This window comes from Salmo trutta, chromosome 18 (assembly GCF_901001165.1).
Source record: "Salmo trutta chromosome 18, fSalTru1.1, whole genome shotgun sequence".
Taxonomy (NCBI): domain Eukaryota; kingdom Metazoa; phylum Chordata; class Actinopteri; order Salmoniformes; family Salmonidae; genus Salmo; species Salmo trutta.
Genome location: NC_042974.1, coordinates 54651494 through 54674331, shown reverse-complemented (window position 1 = coordinate 54674331; position 22838 = coordinate 54651494). Strand labels below are relative to the sequence as shown.

General features: G+C 41.1%; 2 protein-coding genes across 10 annotated transcripts in view; both read right to left on the bottom strand.

Annotated features, from left to right (window-relative positions):
- Positions 1-13876, bottom strand: part of LOC115153532 (histone acetyltransferase KAT6B) — a 40583-nt gene extending 26707 nt beyond the window's left edge. For 3 of the 8 annotated variants that reach the window (XM_029699062.1, XM_029699068.1, XM_029699067.1), the window contains exons 1-2: positions 12134-12319; positions 10233-11171 (exon numbers count right to left, since the gene is read on the bottom strand). In XM_029699062.1, the coding sequence (XP_029554922.1) occupies positions 10233-10883 (651 nt within the window). In that variant the 5' untranslated portion in view covers positions 10884-11171; positions 12134-12319. Of the gene's footprint in view, positions 1-10232; positions 11172-12133; positions 12320-13502 lie in introns of those variants that run through there. The other 5 variants (XM_029699065.1, XM_029699064.1, XM_029699066.1 and 2 more) reach the window with 5 other exon arrangements.
- Positions 13877-18979: 5103 nt separating this feature from the next.
- The window catches only part of adkb (adenosine kinase b), a 278559-nt gene continuing 274700 nt past the window's right edge, over positions 18980-22838 (bottom strand). For both annotated transcript variants that reach the window (XM_029699060.1, XM_029699061.1), the window contains exons 10-11: positions 19975-20061; positions 18980-19676 (exon numbers count right to left, since the gene is read on the bottom strand). In XM_029699060.1, the coding sequence (XP_029554920.1) occupies positions 19552-19676; positions 19975-20061 (212 nt within the window). In that variant the 3' untranslated portion in view covers positions 18980-19551. The remainder of the gene's footprint in view (positions 19677-19974; positions 20062-22838) is intronic.

Sequence of the window (22838 nt, the reverse complement as noted above, 5' to 3'; positions counted from 1 at the left end):
CTTTCGTATAATACCCGTGTTGTCGTCATATGTGCCAGTCCGTAGTATAATTTTTTAAATCTTTTCTCTCCTCCCATAAATGACTGGCCTCAAATATATTAATGGATTTGAGGCTTAAGCTATAATTCAAATGAAAGCCAATCCCTGAAGTCATTTAGAAACCGATGTGAGGTGGTGATTCATTGGAATTATCCAGTCAAAAAAAAGTGTTTTCTGTTACCGTATCGGCTAGCTACCAATATAATGGTCTCACAAAGCTATAAGTTGATATATGGCTACTACAGGTTATTGTTGATTGACTGGTAAATGTAGTATACCCAAGTTATTGGAGGTTTGTCTTTTAGAAGAGAACAAACAGCACATGTAGCGTCAGCGAATTGTCCCAGTTCCATTGATTTCCATTAGAGGTCGACCGATTAATCGGAATGGCCGATTAATTAGGGCCGATTTCAAGTTTTCATAACAATCGGAAATCGGTATTTTTGGACACCAATTTGGCCGTTTTTTAAAATTTTTTTTTAGACCTTTATTTAACTAGGCAAGTTAGTTAAGAACACATTCTTATTTTCAATGACGGCCTAGGAACGGTGGGTTAACTATCTTGTTCTGGGGCAGAACGACATATTTTTACCTTGTCAGCTCGGGGATTCAATCTTGCAACCTTACGGTTAACTAGTCCAACGCTCTAACCACCTGCTTTACATTGCACTCCACGAGAAGCCTGCCTGTTACGCGAATGCAGTAAGAAGCCAAGGTAAGTTGCTAGCTAGCATTAAACTTATCTTATAAAAAACAATCAATCAATCAGTAGTTAAACTAGTAATATCATCAACCATGTGTAGTTATCTAGCCTGTCCTGTGTTGCATATAATCGCTTAGGTACACGTTGCTCCAACCATAAACATCAATGCCTTTCTTAAAATCAATACACAAGTATATATTTTTAAACCTGCATATTTAGTTAACATTGCCTGCTGACATGAATTTCTTTTAACTAGGGAAAAGATGTCACTTCTCTTGCAAACAGAGTCAGGGTATATGCAGCAGTTTGGGCCGCCTGGCTCGTTGCGAACTAATTTTACGTAATTATGACATAACATTGAAGGTTGTTCAATGTAACAGGAATATTTAGACTTAGGGATGCCACCAGTTAGATCAAATACAGAACGGTTCCGTATTTCACTTACAGGAAAAACGTTTTGTTTTCGAGATGATAGTTTCCGGATTCGACCATATTAATGACCTAAGGCTCGTATTTCTGTGTATTATGTTATAATTAAGTCTATGATTTGATAGAGCAGTCTGACTGAGCGGTGGTAGGCAGCAGCAGGCTCGTAAGCAGTCATTCAAACAGCACTTTACTGCGTTTGCCAGCAGCCCTTCGCAATGCATTGCGCTGTTTATGACTTCAAGCCTGTCAACTCCCAAGATGAGGCTGGTGTAACCGATGTGAAATGGCTAGCTAGTTAGCCGGGTGCGCGCTAATACCGTTTCAAAAGTCACTCGCTCTGAGACTTGGAGTAGTTTTTCCCCTTGCTCTACATGGGTAACGCTGCTTCGAGGATGGCTGTTGTCGATGTGTTCCTGGTTCGAGCGAGGAGAGGGACAGAAGCTATACTGTTACACTGGCAATACTAAAGTGCCTATAAGAACATCCAATAGTCAAAAGGTATTTCAAATACAAATCGTATAGAGAGAAATAATCCTATAATTCCTGTAATAACTACTACCTAAAACTTCTTACCTGGGAATATTGAAGACTCATATTAAAAGGAACCACCAGCTTTCATATGTTCTCATGTTCTGAGCAAGGAACTTAAACGTTAGCTTTTTTACATGGCACATATTGCACTTTTACTTTCTTCTCCAACACTTTGTTTTCGCATTATTTAAACCAAATTGAACATGTTTCATTATTTATTTGAGGCTAAATTGATTTTATTGATGTATTATATTAAGTTAAAATAAGTGTTCATTCAGTATTGTTGTAATTGTCATTATTACAAATAAATAAAATAAAACATTCGGCTTTTTTTGGTCCTCCAATAATCGGTATCGGCGTTGAAAAATCATAATCGGTCGACCTCTAATTTCCATACAATATCGATGTGAGTGAATCATTTGTGCACAATATTGATTACAGTAGAACAAGCTAATCAATTCCAGCTCCGAGTGGACCCTTGGCAAATGTATGTGCGTTTGCAGTTCATAAAAAGTTCTAATTTGGGAAAATAAAAGTAATCTGAACAGAAGACTGACATGTGTAAAGAGCAATTTTTGTATTCAAAATATCACAACCTACTTCAGCATATTGATTATGAATTTGGACATTTAAAACCAGTGTTGAGACACTGGGCTATAAATCAAAACAGGAAACGGCAACAGTATAATTTTCTACTTATGTTTTAGGAATATAAATGATTTTAAACAATTCTTACGTGAATCTACTTAATTAGGTAAGAACCACTGAAATAGCCAAGAAAACCTGCTGAGGTAGTAAGCTATTGATTTTGATGATATTAGTGCAATTGTGAAATGATAAGTGTAGTGTAGTTGATAAAGTCAAGTTCCACAACTTACACAGTACTTCAAAAATGTATAAAGCAAAAACCCTATGTGGCTAGCCTAGTCTGGGCTGGCCATTAGATATCTTTTCCAGTAGGGTCCAGCCTCCGATTGGTGATTAAACAGAGAGAAAAATAAAAACCCTTAAAAGTGGTGCTCATCTGAAAAATAATAGAAAAAAAAGAGAAAGAACACACAGCTAAAGAAGAGAAGATGTTACTGATTGACTAGGGGATTCCAAATTAAGTACATTAGAGGAAATTACAGTGCTTTAAAAAGGCACAGTTGTGTTCCATGAGGGGGGTGGAGTTCTATTAGAAGACTGCTGTTCTAGAAGCCAGGCAGAAAGCTGTGCTGAAGAACAGGTTACATAACAGTAAGGGGAGAGAAGAAAAAAATTCCTAGCCTTTGTTGCAGCCAAACTCACTTTAGAATCTAATAAACTTTGACCCAAGACTGCTCTTTTCCAAGACTCTCATTTCCTATACCCACTAGTTATGCTTTGTTACTCACTAACTTCAAGGACTAGAAAGAAGTCATCCTTTTGAGTAAACTAAAAGATCTTTGTAAACTAAAATAACTTAGTGATGTCACCATCAAATAGCATAGGAGCTGAGTGTAATTGAAAGACTCCAAACTTATACAGAATAGGGCCAAGACATTTCTTATGAGGATATATTTCTTGGTAATGACAAGCTTTTTATTACAGGAGGACAGTGTCTTACAACAGAACTGTTTCACTTTGGTCTGACCGCAAACACAAACTTGTGGCTGTATAGTCAAGGGTGTTATTTCCTGATATTCATAATGAAACTGAAGGGTAGATAATGTCTCCAATAGTGAAAATGCCAATCTAGAATGGTCTACTGTAGGCCTACACTATTTAAAGTAGTAAATGACCAAATGATTAACATAAATGAAACCTTTCCATAACTTGATGGAGAGACATGTTAACGCAACTTTATACTCCCAAAGCCCTAGACTGTCATTTTGACCTTCTACACAAAGAGGAGGAAAACTGTTTTATGGAAACAGTAATAGTAACCTTCCAATGCCTTGGCCTTCACTGTAAAGTCCTTTTCATTTGTCAAGTACAAAACTGCTGTCAATACAGTATTGTTCACGTGCAGCATGAGTTACTGCTGAGTGATGGAGCCACAATCTCTGCAGAGTGAAAAACACGTCTCATGCATCATGGTCAAGAGAAAACAATGTTATTAAGAGTTTTTAGTGGCACTAGAATCAAGTCATAGTCGCCTCAAATTATTTTACAGCATTTCCCCCTACATGCATTTAGTAGAGGCGCAATGCAGCTGCTAAATCATGGTCGCCACTTATATATATATATACACACACACACTGCTCAAAAAAAAGGGAACACTTAAACAACACAATTTAACTCCAAGTCATTCACACTTCTGTGAAATCAAACTGTCCACTTAGGAAGCAACACTGATTGACAATACATTTCACATGCTGTTGTGCAAATGGAATGGACAACAGGTGGAAATTATAAGCAATTAGCAAGACACCCCCAATAAAGATGTGGTTCTGCAGGTGGTAACAACAGACCGCTTCTCAGTTCCTATGCTTCCTGGCTGATGTTTTGGTCACTTTTGAATGCTGGCGGTGCTTTCACTCTAGTGGTAGCATGAGACGGAGTCTACAACCCACACAAGTGGCTCAGGTAGTGCAGCTCATCCAGGGTGGCACATCAATGCGAGCTGTGGCAAGAAGGTTTGCTGTGTCTGTCAGCGTAGTGTCCAGAGCATGGAGGCGCTACCAGGTGACAGGCCAGTACATCAGGAGATGTGGAGGAGGCCGTAGGAGGGCAACAACCCAGCAGCAGGACCGCTACCTCCGCCTTTGTGCAAGGAGGAGCAGGAGGAGCACTGCCAAAGCCCTGCAAAATGACCTCCTGCAGGCCACAAATGTGCATGTCTGCTCAAACGGTCAGAAACAGACTCCATGAGGGTGGTATGAGGGCCCGACGTCCACAGGTGGGGGTTGTGCTTACAGCCCAACACCGTGCAGGACGTTTGGCATTTGCCAGAGAACACCAAGATTGGCAAATTTGCCACTGGCGCCCTGTGCTCTTCACAGATGAAAGCAGGTTCACACTGAGCACATGTGACAGACGTGACAGTCTGGAGAAACCGTGGAGAATGTTCTGCTGCCTGCAACATCCTCCAGCATGACCGGTTTGGCGGTGGGTCAGTCATGGTGTGGGGTGGCATTTCTTTGGGGGGCCGCACAGCCCTCCATGTGCTCGCCAGAGGTAGCCTGACTGCCATTAGGTACCGAGATGAGATCCTCAGACCCCTTGTGAGACCATATGCTGGTGCGGTTGGCCCTGGGTTCCTCCTAATGCAAGACAATGCTAGACCTCATGTGGCTGGAGTGTGTCAGCAGTTCCTGCAAGAGGAAGGCATTGATGCTATGGACTGGCCCGCCCGTTCCCCAGACCTGAATCCAATTGAGCACATCTGGGACATCATGTCTCGCTCCATCCACCAAAGCCATGTTGCACCAAAGACTGTCCAGGAGTTGGCCGATGCTTTAGTCCAGGTCTGGGAGGAGATCCCTCAGGAGACCATCCGCCACCTCATCAGGAGCATACAGGCACGTGGAGGCCACACACACTACTGAGCCTCATTTTGACTTGTTTTAAGGACATTACATCAAAGTTTGATCAGCCTGTAGTGTGGTTTTCCACTTTAATTTTGAGTGTGACTCCAAATCCCGACCTCCATGGTTTGATAAATTGGATTTCCATTGATTATTTTTGTGTGATTCTGTTGTCAGCACATTCAACTATGTAAAGAAAAAAGTATTTAATAAGATTATTTCATTCATTCAGATCTAGGATGTGTTATTTTAGTGTTCCCTATATTTTTTTGAGCAGTGTATATATAAAAAAAATACAGTACCAGTCAAAAGTTTGGACATCTACTCATTCAAGGGTTTCTCTATTTTTACTATTTTCTAAATGTAGAATAATATTGAAGACGTCACAACTATGAAATATCACATAGAACCATGTAGTAACCAAAAAATGTTAAACAAATCAAAATATATTTTATATTTGAGATTCTACAAAAGGAGCCATCCTTGGCCTTGATGACAGTGTTGCACACTCTTGCCATTCTATCAACCAGCTTCATGAGGTTGTCACCTGGAATGAATTTCAATTAACAGGTGTGCCTTGTTAAGTTATTTTGTGTAATTTCTTTCCTTCTTAATGCGTTTGACCCAATTAGTTGTGTGTGACAAGGTAGGGGTTGTATACAGAAGACAGCCCTATTTGGTTAAAGACCAAGTCCATATTATGGCAAGAACAGCTCAAATAAGCAAAGAGAAATGACATTCCATCATTACTTTAAAACATGAAGGTCAGTAAATGCGGAAAATCTGAAGAACTTTGAAAGTTTCTTCAAGTGCAGTCGCAAAAACCATCAAGCGCTATGTTGAAACTGGCTCTCATGAGGACAGCCACAGGAAAGGAAGACAGTTACCTCTGCTGCAGAGGATAAGTTCATTAGAGTTAACTGCATCTCAGATTACAACCCAAATAAATGCTTCACAGAGTTCAAGTAACAGACATCACAACATCAACTGATTCACGCAGACCATGAAGGCCAGCGTGAATCAGGCCTTCATTGTCAAATTGCTGCAAAGAAACCACTACTAAAGGACACCAATAATAAGAAGAGACTTGCTTGGGACAAGAAACCCAAGCAATGGACATTAGACCGGTGGAAATCTGTCCTTTGGTCTGATGAGTCCAAATTTGAGATTCTTGGTTCCAACCGCCGTATCTTGGTAAAACGCAGAATAGGTGAACGGATGATCTCTGCATGTGTGGTTCCCACCGTGAAGCATGGAGGTGGCAGCATGATAGTGTCACAAGCAAAGCACTGTCAGTAATTTATTTAGAATTCCAGGCACATTTAACCAGCATGGCTACCACAGCCCATCTTTTATTTTATATGACAGGACAATGACCCAACACACCTCCAGGCTGTGTAAGGGCCATTTGACCAAGAAGGAGAGTGACGGAGTGCTGCATCAGATGAACTGGTCTCCACAATCACCCGACCTCAACCCAATTGAGATGGTTTGGGATGAGTTGGACCGCAGAGTAAAGGAAAAGCATCAAACAAGTGCTCAGAAGATGTGGGAACTCCTTCAAGACTGTTGTAAAAGCATTCCAGGTGAAGCTGGTTGAGAGAACGTCAAGAGTGTGTGAAGCTGTAATCAAGGCAAAGGGTGGCTACTTTGATATAAAACATATTTGGATTTGTTTAACACTTTTTTGGTTACAAAATGATTCCATCTGTGTTATTTCATAGTTTTGATGTCTTCACTATTATTCTACAATGTTGAAAATAGTACAAATAAAGAAAAACCCTTGAATGAGTAGGTGTCCAACCTTTTGACTGGTACTAACACACAGAATTCAGACCCCTTGTTATTCTAAAATTGATTAAATAGTTTCTTCTCATCAATCTACACATAATACCCCTTAATGACAAGGCAAATTTATAAAGAAAAAAAATTAAATAGCAGATTTACACAAGTATTCAGACATTTTACTTTGAATCTTCATCCTAGGCTGAGTTCCTGAGCCGGTTTTCATCAAGGATCTCGCTGTACTTCTTTCCCTTTATCCTAACCAGTCTCCCAGTCCCTGCCACTGAAAAACATCCCCACAGCATGATGCTGCCACAATCATGCTTCACCGTAGGGATGGTGCCAGGTTTCCTCCAGACATGACGCTTGGCATTCAGGCCAAAGAGTTCAATCTTCGTTTCATCACACCAGAGAATCTTGTTTCTCATGGTCTGAGTCCATGGACTGTCATGTGCATTTTACAGAGGAGTGGCTTCCGTCTGACCACTCTACCATAAAGGCCTGATTGGTGGAGTGCTGCAGAGATGGTGAACCTTCCAGACCAAGGCCCTTCTCCCTGACCAAGGCCCTTCTCCGCCGATTGTGCAGTTGGGCCAGGCGGCCAGCTGTAGGAAGTCTTGGTGGTTCCAAACTTCTTCCATTTAAGAATGATGGAAGCCACTGTGTTCTTGGGGACCTTCAATGCTGCAGAAAGTTGGTACCCTTCCCCAGATCTGTGCCTCGACACATTCCTGTCTCAGATTTCTACGGACAATTCCTTCGAATGGCTTGGTTTTTGCTCTGACATGCACTGTCAACCTTATATAGACAGGTGTGTGCCTTTCCAAATCATGTCCAATCTATTGAACGCACCACAGGTGGACTCCAAGTTGTAGAAACACCTCAAGGATGATCAATGGAAACAGGATGCACCAAGTCTCATACCAAAGGGTCTGAATATGTCTGTAAATAAAGGTGTCTATTTTTTATAAATGTGCTAAAAATAAATCAAAAAACCTGTTTTCGCTTTGTCATTATGGGGTATTGTGTGTACATTGATGAGGATGATTATTATTTTTTTCTTCATTTTAGAATAAGGCTGTAAGTAACAAAATGTGGAAAAAGGTTAAGGGGTCTGAGACTTTCCAAATGCACTGTACATATGCCCCAGGAAGACCTCACACACACACCCCCCATGCAGGAAGACCCCCGCTAGACCCCATTCAGCCTCACTCCGCTAACTGCCACAGCTGCTGAAAAAAAAATCCTCTTATAAAATCAGCTGGTGAAAGAATCTTATATTAATATAATTGAGCAGAGAACAATTTTGGTTAACAGGTAAATAAAAAGAATTATTGGCAACCCTAAAGATTCAAATCAAACTAAATTAAATCTGCATTAACATTCTACTTTTTAAAATGTATTTCAGTTTAAGGAACAGTATTGTGGTCTTGAATGGCTAAAATCCCTTTGTCATCCATCACCATGTGGAAAGCCAAAAATGAATGAACTCAGAACTCATGAGGCAAATGGTTGTTGACTTTCAAAAAAAGCAGGCAATGGGTAGAAAAAAAAACTAATATAGCACTTACCACTATTAGAGCAATTATTACAAATGTAAAACCACTGGAACAGTGGTAAATGTGCCTGGTAGAGGGTGCATTTGTATCTTGTCCCCATTCAGTGAGGAAGATGATTTGGGAGGCAAAGAAAAGTGCAAGGGCCACAGTTGGAAAATTACAGGACTTGGTTGCATCTTGGGGTCACCAAGTCTCCAAATCTACAATTAAACGTCACCTCCATGCCAATAGGCTATTTGGAAGGGTTGCCATAAAAAAAAAGCCTTTATTGAGAGCAACCAACACATGTAAACGCCTGGAGTTTGCTAAATGGTATTGGCACTTGGACCGGAACCGGGTGGCATGGTCAGATGTTACAAAAATAGAGGTCTTTAGCCGTGCACACCAGCGGTGGGTTTGGCATCGAAAGAAGGATGCACATGCAAAAAAAGAACCTCATTCCTACTGTAAAATAAAGTGATGGACCTTTGATGTTATGTTATGGGGCTGTTTTGCTTGCACTGGGCCTGGGGTCCTTGTTAAGGTCAATGGCATCATCAACTGTACTAGGACATTTTAGCCCAAAACCTGGTTGCATCTGCCCGGAGGCTGAAACTTGGCCTCAATTGGATGTTCCAGCAAGACAATGACCCCAAGCACACATCAAAATACAAAGAAATGGTTAACTGACCACAAAAAAAACAAAAAAACATTTTGCAATGGCCATCTCAGTCTCCAGACTTGAACCCCATTGAAAACCTGTGGTTTGAATTGAGGAGGGCAGTCCATAAGCGCAGGCCAAATTATATATATCAAGGATCTGGAATGATTCTGCAAAGAGGAATGGTCTAAGATCCCTCCCAAAGTGTTTTCCAATCTCATAAAACATTATAGAAAAAGGCTCAGTGTCATTATCCTAGCAAGGGGAGGGTGCTGGAGTATTGAAAACAGGGGTGTTGATAATTTTGTCAGTTATCTTTTTTAGATTTGTATTACTTGTTAAACAACATATTTGAGCAATTGTAATAGTATAAAATAATTGACCCATAAAATTATATAATACACACAACCCTATGTTCTCAAAGACAAATAACTTTAAAGCTACTGTACGTTATTTACTCTCTGTCTATAACATAGCCCATCTATTCTGCCAAACAAATGCAAAAAATGGCCAATTGGTTACAGAGTATTTTCCTGAGCAGAGGAAATGTCAACAAGGCCTAGTAGTTCTCTCAAGTACACACTGAACAAGCTAGAAGATCTACTGTGTAGCTGTGTTTCCAAGCAGCAATATTATATCACAACAGCGTGATTTAAGCCCACAAGAGCTCTGCTATTCATCACAAAACTGTCAGCTATCATCCAATTGCATTCCTCAAGTGCAGCATCATCACCCAGTGCTTGAAGCCGATTAGGCATGATCAGAGCGAGCATCAAGTCCTTAACCAAATGAGACTGAATATTCCAAAATGAGACATATTGGTCAAACAACAATCTAGCGTTTATTTTGCCGGCTAAAGGGATAATATGCCATTTAGCAGACGCTTTTTACCAAAGAGGGGGATATATTATCGACATTAGAGATAGCCTCCGAATCCTTTTCAGGTTATGAGTAGCATACTGTACCTTGTGAAAGAAGCCTTGGAATACACAGTATTATCAGCAGGCTACTATAAATCAGAGAAATATACAGAACCTAGTATCAGTATACTGTACCTGGTCGCTCTCGTGTGTAAGAAGAGTGACACACTGAAGAGCCAATGGGGAAGCACCTGGACACCTCTGGCTCCTCCCCTCCGCTCCACTACCCCCCTGGTTCAACCTGTAGAGTGGGCCGTTCTTCTCCAGCCGGCCGTTGTTGACTGCCCGTTTGGCAGACAGTCGTAACCTCTGCTGAAACCCCGGGTTGTCCAGGACATGTGATAGATCATCCTGGTTCCTTAGGTACCTCTGGATGTTCTTCAGAGAGGAACCGTGGTTATCATCCAGACCCTCGATGGCCCTCCTCAGAATTTTATTCCAGTCAACGTGGCGAAGGTCACTGGGATTCCATATAGATCCTTTCGACAATGGGACAGAGAGGTTTGCACTAACAGGTTTGAGCGATGATGTTGTTGATGAAGATACTCCTCTCCCAGGGTGCTCAGGGTCTTTGTACGACACGCTCCCCTTATTGGTGACTTTGAGAATGGAACCATCGTGAACACTTAACTCCAACTGCTCCAGAACGGTTCTCTTGTCCAATCTGTGTAAGGTAGCCACCGCATGACAAATCCGCTCCTCGGAAGGCCTCTGTTTTTGCCTTTTGATTTTCTGTATTGCTTCTAGAATCCACTCCGTATACAGAGGGTTAGCAAGTTCCACCATGGTTAAACAATGAGATCTAGGAAAAAGTGATCCATAGAGAATATCCCTTGTTGTTGTGAAACATTTGATACATCCAACACATCTTGAAGGTCAAAAAGTAATGTTCCACCTCGACATCAATACATTCCTGCAGTAAATCCTCATCCAAGGTAGAAGCTCACATGTAACCTAACAAAATAAGATGAAAGTAGCTAGATAGTAAATTCCTCGAAGGTTGGGACAGTTACCGGCCGACCTGGAACACGATTCCTTCGAATGACTTTAGTTCCTTCAAGATCCAAATGATAACTTTAAAGAAAAAACACAGATAGTCATAAACAGTCAAATAAGATCACAAGCCAAAAATATGCAATACTGTACCCTAACAATAACAGAGCCAGAATTTCTATATATTTGTTTCACCCAGCACCTTTACTGAGTCTCAAGTACTAGTATCCCATGGTCACATTAGACAATAACTAGACTGTTTTGATTACTGGTAGTGAATTATGAGGGATCGGCCTAGTATACACTTTACACATTGGGCCATGACCAATTTAAGTGTTTTTGGATTAGTAGGCTAGGCTATATTCTGAGACCTCACCATAACATTCACTGAAAAGCAGACCAAGACAACATGAAATGAAGGTCAACAACACTCAAGAGAAACAGATGGATTATAAAGCAGTTCAGACGGATTGAAGATGATTCTAGGTAGGTTAGGGATAGGCTAATGTTCCTTAATCCGTAGTCTGAGTCTGATACTATAATCCACCGATTGACCTAACCTCATGCAATAGTTTGTGGTAAAATAATGATTAAGATGAATTTGTCATGACACTGACTACAGTCATAACAACAAGGGAGATTAAATGTAACCGGTTAAATATATGTTAAAACACCTATCAGAATTACTTGTGATATAATTTGTGTTATTTTTTGTTGATAGTTAAATGCTTCATTGTAACATCACCGGCTGACTAAACTAGGCTACTCAGTGTTTCTAAATCAGCTACAATGTAGAACAAGAATGGCAATGGAGTTTGACTTCTTGCACGCGAGTTTGACAGCTTGTATGCGTAACGAGTGATAAACAAGGATTTGTTCATTTTAGCAGTCGGCGCGAGCTTGAATGTTAGCCGCACACGATCAATTCATATTGTTGCACTTTTTGACAGCTGCGGAGGGATGGTTACCGGAAATTTATGACGGCAATTTATGTTCAAACTAACATGAGACGCTTACGAACGAGAAGATAATATGTAACTAACCTTGCTTGTATCAGTTGAGTTGTAGGAAAAAACATTGCTGCCTGCATTAATGACGTGACCTAAACAGTCGCCATTTTGTTACAATGTTGTAGTTTACATAAATCCGACATGACGCTGATTACAATCCAATGGAGTCTCATTAAACCTTACCTACACTAATGTGCCCTCCCTAGCAACTTTAATATTGGCTGTAAAGGCAAGATCCGATTTCTGGTTTGATAAAGTACATGTCAATCATTATATATGAGCTCACTTTAGAAGGGACTGCGTTGGCTGCTTGATCTGTCACTACACTCAATTGAACCGCCTCTTAAGGTGTCTTCTAGTATCATGGATTGATGTTGTATTTACCCTGAGCACTTATCGTTTGACTGAATAAGTCGGTGCACTAGAGGGACAATTTAATATACCCTTTGTATCTCAATTAGATTGTCATTCATTAACAAAAATTTCCGCAGGTCAGTGGTTAAATCAATGATTCCTGGTTAAACTATATCCTGTGTCAAACGACAGCCCACCTTTACTACGACTCCTCCTTGAAACAATTGGTTACACTTCAAAATGATTTGGATCATTTTAGACTTTAATTGGTTGTTTGTTAAATCCATCATTTATTTGCAAAAAAAACGGCGAAGACTTCACTGCTGATTTAAAGCAGCAAGTTTTAAAAAGGTTTGAAGGTGATGGGCTATTATCGTGCTATGGTTGTCCATGCTATCCGACACTTCTTTCCCCACAAACTGGTGTTCTCATTTTATTTTCCACTCTTGTGGAAATTCACTATAGCCTATTCCCAGAAGCACCGACAATTCACTGATTTCAGTTTTCACCAACTCATGTAGGCTACCAAACGTTTACGGGTGGGCTACATCATAATAAATAGGGCACACTATAAATAATCATTCAGGATTTCTTATCCATCAAGCGGTAAAATTTCTCTACATAGCACGAGTGCCTGCCTGTGTTAGGCTACAGCGATCATCAACATTCTACCGTGTAAATTCTGACAATACTTATTATCTGTATTATCTTGCACTGCATTTCCGACTACAAAATAAACACATGGGGGGGAAATTCCACATAGCCTACAAACGGAGTAGTTGACCCGGGAAATCGGAGTAGCAGCATCTTCACTGTGCCTCAATAATAAATGTATTGCCACAGTTTCGCGATCCATCCATTTCTCACTCGACTCGCAGGTCCATTCTCGTTTACACATTATTAGTCAGTGATATACAGTCTCCTTGTAATGTAGGCTAGATCGTTTACAAAATGTTCCGACGCTGGGCAAGGAGGCAAAACAAATTACGCAAGTTTTATGCAAGGATGAACATGTAACCAGTGAGAGAAAAAGGCATCGGCTAGCTACCGTAAATATTTGCTGGTAGTTACCTCTTCAAGTTTTCTTTATCGGATACAGTCCTCTTCTTTATTAACACGATGACTGAAACGACGATCGGATATAAATAATCACACTCACAGCGGCACATCCATAGGGGGGTTTCCTTGTATTTTTAATCTCTAAACGATTCGCTGAAGGCTCGCGCTGAGACAGAGGACCTGATAACAACTAATTGAAAGGTTAATCTACATAGCAGCCTGTGACAAAGTGGTACCTCCCTCCCCCTTCTTCTTCACTGTAGACATCCCTACTTCAGTCAGTGAAGTGGAGCAGACCGTCGCCCCTGTAGCAGTAGCGCTTCCCCAATGATCATAGCGGCAAATGTAATGTCACTTTCACTTTTCACATTAAAATGTCCCGGGATGTGCATGGGAAGATTACATTTTTTTTGCAACACGTCTTGATGTCTTTATCCGGGGCTGTATTCTGTGAGCGGCATAATACTTACACAGCTAGTATACAAATTGGCATTGGCATTAATTGCCGTTATCCTGGAATAACTTCCTAGATAATGCAGCCTATTGGGCCACCTTGCTTCCAAGCATCTTCTGATCATAGAACCAGCTGGATAGGTCTTTTTGCAGAGGGATTGTTAAATTTACCCAATCCTAATATAATGAAGACATCAAGTCCTTGATCATAACATAAAATCGTTATGAATAATGACACCTACAAAAAATAATATTGATATCATTTTAAAGGAAGACAGACAAGAAGACAAAGAATCAGTCTATTAAATGGACACCAATAAATCAACAGTATGATTCAATCATATTATGGAAATTATCCATCAACAACCTCAAGATGTTACAGCTGCTGCCTACACTAATTTGGGTGTGAAATCCGTCCCTGCTCCTTCCTTCAATGCCCACATTAGTCACGTCTGTAAAACGTCATTCTTTCACCTGAATAACATCTCCCGCATAAGACCCTCTCTCACCACATCTGACGTAGAAAAACTAATCCATGCATTCATTTTATCCGGAATTGATTATGGAAACGCAGTTCTTGGGGGCCTGACCGCAAATATAATTCATAAACTAGAGCTCAGCTAAAACAGTGCCGCAAGTATTCTAGCACAAACAAAAAAAGTCTGCGCACATCACCCCCATCCTTGCTGATCTCCATTGGCTACATGTTCCTCAAGTCATTTACTATAAAATTCTCCTCCTCGTTTACAATGCCCTAAATGGCATCGGACCCGCCTACCTGTTAGACATTCTCTCCCCCTATGAACCTCCACGCACCCTACTACGTTCGAACCAGGCCAAACTCCTCCATGCCCCCAGGACCAGGCTCTGCACAATGAGGGGCACATTTGTGTTGTAGCTCCAGACACGCACACCTGATTCAACTTGTCAAATAATCATCAAGCTCTCAATGAGTTGAATCAGGTGAATTTGTCTGGGGCTACAACAAAAATGTGTGCTGTTGGGGGTACTAGAGGACTGGAGTTGGGAAACTGATATAGGGTGCCATTTGGGACGTAGCTGGAGCATGTGCCATCCACACAGTCTGACCATCCCCCCATCTCTCCTCTCTCTCTCTCTCTCTCTCTCTCTCTCTCTCTCTCTCTCTCTCTCTCAATCCTTGCCAACTGCCACCCAGTGCTGTTCAGCAACACTGCTGCCCATCTGCGGGGCAAACACTGGTCTGGTCTGCTCTGGCTACGTCCCCAGTCAGTCAATTCCCATCCCAAATGGCACCCTATTCCCTATGTTGGGCACTACTTTTGACCAGGACCCTTTTGTTTTATTCCAAATGGCACCCTATTTCCTATATAGTGCACTACTTTTGACCAGGGCCCATAGGATCTCTCCCAAATTGCACTCTATTCCCTATATAGTGCTCTTGGGATGCAGACACACTCTGCTTTTGCTTTTCACGCATTCAAAGAAGGGATGGTGCTGATGAATGAGGGTAAATACCAGACATACGAATTGTGTTCTTTCTTTGAAAATATAACTCTCATATATATGATGAGCCCAAATTTGCTAACGCCATATGTTCTTCTAGCAGCTCTGATCTAATTGAACTCTGTATATGTATAAATTAAGAACATTAGAAGTTGGTAGAATTCAGACTTGGGTATCGCATACCCCAAGGGAGAAACAGGGGACCTTAGCCAGTTAGTTGTTGAGACAGAGACAATGACACATCCGTAACATTTAAACTACTGTTCTTACACTTTAAAATTAAGTAAAGCATAGTAGAAAAGTGTGGTTAACGGTTTTCCTTCTCGCGGTAAACTACGCAGCATTCCTCATTCTCATTACTTAATCATGGCTCCATCTTTTTGTTTAAGTCCAAAATTGCATCTTATTCTCTATTTAGGGCACTACTTTTGACCAGTAGTGCACAAAATAGAGAATAGGGTGCCATTTGTCACGCATTCTTTGTGTTTGTGTTTTGCCATCTGTCAAGTTGAGAAGCAAATGAACCAGCTGCTACGGAGTGTGATCTCTGCCAATCAGAAATTTGGTCCTTTTCAAAGCGCATCTGTGTGAAACCTTAAAACGCTGATGAAAAAAGTGTCTCAAAGTTGTTAATAACATTTTGGCTAGAGCCTGTTTTCACCTAGATGCCCCTGATTAACATAAACGCATAAACCAAGCATCATTAAATGGATCTACAGCCCTTTGCATAAGAGGTGTTTGAATAGGATCACTCTTCACATTTAATGAGCCCAGAAATTAAAGGGAAAATATATGCAAACATGTTGAGTTCTGTACTATTATTTATACACAATATGAAAATGGCATATTGCATAATGTGTTTTTGTATTTCAATTTTTCAGTTTCACACTTGTATGGGACATAGGCACATTTTGACCTCAGTCTATGATAATAGTATAGGTTATAGGCTACAGTTTGTATATACTACAGTTAAAGGAACAATGTAGTACTGGCTCAGAACCTATTCCCTATATAGTGCACTACTTTTGACCAGAACCTTATTAGGGAGGCAAAAATAAATGGATAAAGGGGTTTAAGAAAAATAGTCCCTGGTCAAAAGTAGTACATCATCTAGGGAATAGGGTGCCATACCCCAATTTCTGGCACATATCCCAATTTCTCTCAATCCCCATTATCCACTACTTGTGGCCCCCCATGCCTGGAGGGAGGAAGGGACAGTCTGGGGCCTCTCGGTGATCCTTGTCTCCCCTATCCAACACCCGGCAACAGCACAGCTGGGTGCGGGGGGATCAGCCAGCTGGGTGCAGGATCAGCCTAATTTCCAGGGCTCTCTAATGATCACCATGAAGAGGCACCTCTAATCCCATAACTGAGAGAAACGACCTCCAGCAGCCATGGAGCCATCATCCCAAATGGCACCTCAGTCCTTATATAGTGCACTACTTTTGACCAGGGCCCATAGGGAGACCATAGGGCTCTGGTCAAAAGTAGTGAACTATGTAGGAAATATGATGCCATTTTGGATGTATTAATAGAGATCCGGGAGTCTGGGAGAATCCAGTTAGAACCCCTCGAGCCCCGTGGAGATTACCCAGCTCTCTGGTCTGTACTAGGACACCCAGGCTTGGGGCTGGATCTGGCCTGCCTTGGACCCCGTTTTGCTAATGATGGAGGTTTAACTGTTTTCCCATCATGCTTTACAATACAATAGTCAGGACCAAAAATGATTAGCTTGCTGCAAACACATCTAAATTCAGCAAAAAAAAGAAACATACATTTTTCAGGACCCTGTCTTCAAAGATAATTAATAAAAATCCAAATAACTTCATAGATCTTCATTGTAAAGGGTTTAAACACTGTTTCCCATGCTTGTTCAATGAACCATTAACAATTAATGAACATGCACCTGCTGAACGGTTGTTAAGACACTAACAGCTTACAGACGGTAGGCAATTAAGGTCACAGTTATGAAAACTTAAGACACTAAAGAGGCCTTTCTATTGACTCTGAAAAACACCAAAAGAAAGATGCCCAAGGTCCCTGCTCATCTGCGTGAACGTGCCTAGGCATGCTGCAAAGAGGCATGAGGACTGCAGATATCGCCAGGGCAATAAATTGCAATGTCCGTACTGTGAAACGCCTAAGACAGCGCTACAGGGAGACAGGATGGACAGCTGATCATCCTCGCAGTGGCAGACCACGTGTACAACACCTGCACAGGATCGGTACATCTGAACATCAAACCTGTGGGACAGGTACAGGATGGCAACAACAACTGCCCGAGTTACACCAGGAACGCACAATCCCTCCATCAGTGCTCAGACTGTCCGCAATAGGCTGAGAGAGGCTGGACTGAGAGCTTGTAGGCTTGTTGTAAGGCAGGTCCTCACCAGACATAACCGGCAACATCGCCTATGGGCACAAACCCACCATTGCTGGACCAGACAGGACTGGCAAAAAGTGCTCTTCACTGACGAGTCACGGTTTCACCAGTGGTGATGGTCGGATTCGCGTTTATCATCGAAGGAATGAGCGTTACAACGAGTCCTATACTCTGGAGTGGGATCGATTTGGAGGTGGAGGGTCCGTCATGGTCTGGGGCGGTGTGTTACAGCATCATCGGACTGAGCTTATTGTCATTGCAGGCAATCTCAACGCTGTGCGTTACAGGGAAGACATCCTCCTCCCTCATGTGGTACCCTTCCTGCAGGCTCATCCTGACATGACCCTCCAGCATGACAATGCCACCAGCCATACTGCTTGTTCTGTGCGTGATTTCCTGCAAGACAGGAATGTCAGTGTTCTGCCATGGCCAGCGAAAAGCCCGGATCTCAATCCCATTGAGCACGTCTGGGACCTGTTGGATCGGAGGATGAGGGCTAGGGCCATTCTCCCCAGAAATGTCCGGGAACTTTGCAGGTGCCTTGATGGAAGAGTGGGGTAACATCTCACAGCAAGAACTGGCAAATCTGGTGCAGTCCATGAGGAGGAGATGCACTGCAGTACTTAATGCAGCTGGTGGCCACACCAGATACTGACTGTTACTTTTGATTTTGACCCCCCCTTTGTTCAGGGACACATTATTCAATTTCTGTCAGTCACATGTCTGTGGAACTTGTTCAGTTTATGTCTCAGTTGTTGAATCTTGTTATGTTCATACAAATATTTACACATATTAAGTTTGCTGAAAATAAACACAGTTGACAGTGAGAGGACGTTTCTTTTTTTGCTGAGTTTATAATCATCCATCGAAAAGTGGTTAGAATGGGTGAAAGATCTACACTGCCTGTTACAATAACACAACAGTCATTATCTTTAGTAGCCAGTAGGAAGCAGAAAATGATTAGCTTGCTGCAACCACACCTTCAATCATTCATCAAAAAGTGGTTGGAATGGATGAAAGATATACACAGCTTGGTATTATGGTAACAGTCAAACTCTTTATGCATTTGTTACTTTACTTATTACATTCAAGATGACAAGGCATTGGAAATGTGGTGTGAAGGCATTGTATGAACTCAAGGAACATTTGACAAAGTCTCAGACAACCCACGCCTGTTGTTTTAATGAACAATTTTGTGCGTCATGGCAAAACGAACTTGGCAACATACCATTGTATTCAGTAAACATTTAAGAAAATAATAATAATATCAAACTCCACATTTCAGACAGTACTTTATTGATAGTAGGGCCCTAAGTTTTTCTAGACCAGACATGTGGCGAGGAAAAACTCCTGGTCCTTAGTATTAGACATCGTAACATTTTAATAGCAAAGCCAAAACAATCAATAGAGTTAAATGAGAGTTAATATTTTGTGGTTTTGAACGGACAGATGGTGCATAGAAAGTGGAGTGTTGTTTAGAAAGTTGTTTAAAAAGTAATCTACTTATGCAAATTGAATCACTGATGATAAATAATCTCACAGCAAGTTACAACACATAGCGACAATGTTGTTGACCGATTATATCCATGGAATTATTGTAAACTTTAAACAAACTTTACACACACAACTTTGAGGCACATACATACACACAGCTTTATGCAGGTGTTTGTAAGGTAAGGAAAATACATTTGTGATTGGGGGATAATGGTTGGGTACATCAAGGGAAGTCAGGTTTCTCAGGGAAGGTACATCCTGCTCGTCTGATAATGACGTTGGCTGCATAGTGGCCAGCACGGATACACTCCTCCAACGTCCTCTCCTGGACCAGCTCTGACAGGAAGCCTGGGAGGAGAGAAAGGTGAGAAGCAAGGGTCAGGGGTCAGTAAAAGACTATAGCAGAGAAGAAAAGTTTATTAAAGTGTCACTCCTGAATATAACATTTGACAGAATGGTTTGAATTACAGGGGGTTGGGAGGGCTGGGCACCCCTATAAGACAATCAGAACTCCCCTGGAGATGTATCAAAGGAATAGAACATGGGAATATAATTGGTTAATTGGGCATCTATGTATATGCTGTGGAGAGGATAATTGGCAAAAACAAGAGAGAAACCAGGGAGGAGACAGACTAGTGTACTGCACCTCCCACAAAGGCATCTCCTGCTCCGTTAGTGTCCACAATGTCGTTCTGGTCAATGTCCAGGACAGAAAACATGGTCACCTTCTCACCTGGGAGGGGGGGGGATAGAGAGAAGAAATTGAGGATTAGGCATATCATTTAGTTAATTATTCTGATCTATTCATCATCAAGCTTTGATTATTTCAATAAGCTGTGTAGTACTAGGGCAAAAACCAACCAGGACCGATTTTGGGAAACCCTGATCTATATGACCCTGGGTCAAAGATCAAAGAATACCATGCTTCCAAATGTCATACACACTGTGATCAGTCAGTTGAGCGTAATTTCACAAGAGATATCTTCAGCTGTGATTTGGCCGACTTCACTATACAATAAAAATGCATAGTGGTGACATGCCTCTACACTTTCAACTCAGTATCATATCAAGATGGATAAGGATTCTAGGCCATGAAAGAACAAGTTAAGGTTTCACTTTGAAATCCATTAAATGAGTACTGTACAGGATTAGGATCTTAATTTGATCACCCTGTTTGCGAAGACCTTTCCTGCAATACAGGAAATGTAAACTTGTAGTATATTTGAGGTTTAAAAAGTCTTCTGAAGTTTGTAATTTCCACTTTGAAATTTGAGACTTGATTGCCCCTTACGAAAAATGTATCAACCCCTACAAAAATGTCCATGAATTATAATCCTGTTGCTGCAGGATTATTTTCCTGCTGTAGCAATCTGGCTCAAATTAAGATCCTACATCTGTATATTATCTTCAGTGGGATGTATTGCTTCAATTATCAGTAGCACATGTACTTCAAAAGAAACTTCAAGTCAAAAAAAGGAAACTGGCAGGGAGAAAAAAAAAGAAAATCTACCAGACAACAAAGTATTGAGGTATAGAATGACATGAGATCAGCAATTTATGTCAGTACAATCCAAACCACACACAGGGTCTTCAAACAAGGCAAGGACAGTGTCCCAAATGGCACCATATTTAGTACACTCCTTTTGACCAGAGCTCTATCGAAAAGTAGTGTACTATATCGGAAGTAGGGTGCAGCCAAGGGCTCTGGTGCCGACATGAACCTTCAAACAGGTGTGGGAGACAAAAGACTGACGTTTGGATGAAAGGAACATGAGGAGGCTGACAGAGTTCTTATTGGGTAGGAAAGATCTAGGAATTTGGGGTTTAAAGCCACAATCTGCAATTTGTTTTCAATGGGTAAATGCACTAAGTATACAAAACATTAGGAACACCTTCCTAATATTGAGTTGCACCCCCTTTTGCCCTCAGAACAGCCTCAATTCGTCGGGGCATGGACTCTACAAGGTGTCAAACGCGTTCCACAGGGATGCTGGCCCATGTTGACTCCAATGCTTCCAACAGTTGTGTCAAGTTGGCTGGATGTCCTTTGGGTGGTGGACCATTCTTGACACACACGGGAAACTGTTGAGCGTCAAAACCCAGCAGCGTTGCAGTTCTTGACACAAACCGGTGCGCCTGGCACCTACTACTATACCCCGTTCAAAGGCACTTACATCTTTTGTCTTGCCCATTCACCCTCTGAATGGCACACATACACATTCCATGTCTCAATTGCCTTAAGGCTTAAAAATCCTTCTTTAAAGAGACAAGAAAAGAGCTAACAATAATCATAATGTAACATGACGAGGCCCACTGCTAATAGAACAACAGTTCACGGATTCATGTTCTAGTTGCAAGACAAGACAACCCCGCCTCATCAATTTCAACAAAACTCCTAAACATCCTCAGAGTCCAGTGTCATACATGAATAAGACTCAAAGTAATTATCTTGAATTACATAGCATATTATGCATATACTGTAGGGCTTTCAAACAAATCAAGCCACCATGTGAAAATAAAATAAATAAATTGTCAGCAATAGTTTCACAAATTATGACCTGACCTGATGTCAGTAAGGTTTTAACCATAGAATGTCCTAACACGCCTTGATTAATGAAGCCTATGTGGCACAGTGACCAGTCGGTCACATTGATATGACCAACTATTTGGGGCGGCAGGTAGGCTAGTGGTTAGAACGTTGGGCCAGTAACCGAAACTGGATCGTATCGCCTGGCTGACAAGGTAAAACAAGGCAGTTAACCCACTGTTCCCTGGTAGGCCATCATTGTAAATAATAATAAGAATTTCTTCTTAACTGACTTGCCTAGGTAAATAAAGGTTAAATAAAAAAATGTTTAAAAAAACTATCAGCACATAGGCTTCTCAGTCTGAGAGAACATTCCGCCCTCCTTTCAAAGAAGCAGCTGATTGTTACTTTGATAATAAATCACAATAAAACCGAGATCCTTTTATGATCAGCTAATTAGCGCCATAACGACTTTGCTTAATTCATGTTGCAAATGAAGCATGTGGAACGACCCTTCCTCCTCCCTATTGAAAATGATTAACCACACGCACATCTTAACATATACATTGTGCTTATAATAAATCACAATTTGTCAATTATTCTACAGTTAACAGATTAAAATGATCAATTGTGAGATGTGTGTGTATTTAAAGAGGAGGAATTAATTAAAAACACATACACAAGACAATTTCTGTGTCCCAAATGGCACCCTATTCCGCATCTTTTACATTTTCCTTTATAGTGCACTACCAATAGGGCTTTGGTCAAAACTTTAAAGGCAATAGGGTGCCATTTGGGATGCAACCATAGTCTTGTGTTGGTGTTTTTAATTAAAACCTCTCTTTATAATAGAATAATAGAATCTAGTATAATTATTTAGCATTGATTCCAAACACGATTATTATTACTGCAGACGTTCAGTTTATTAGCCCTAAGGGTGTTACAGGTTTTAGTTTTTCCATTTGTTTTGAGGTTGGACTTTT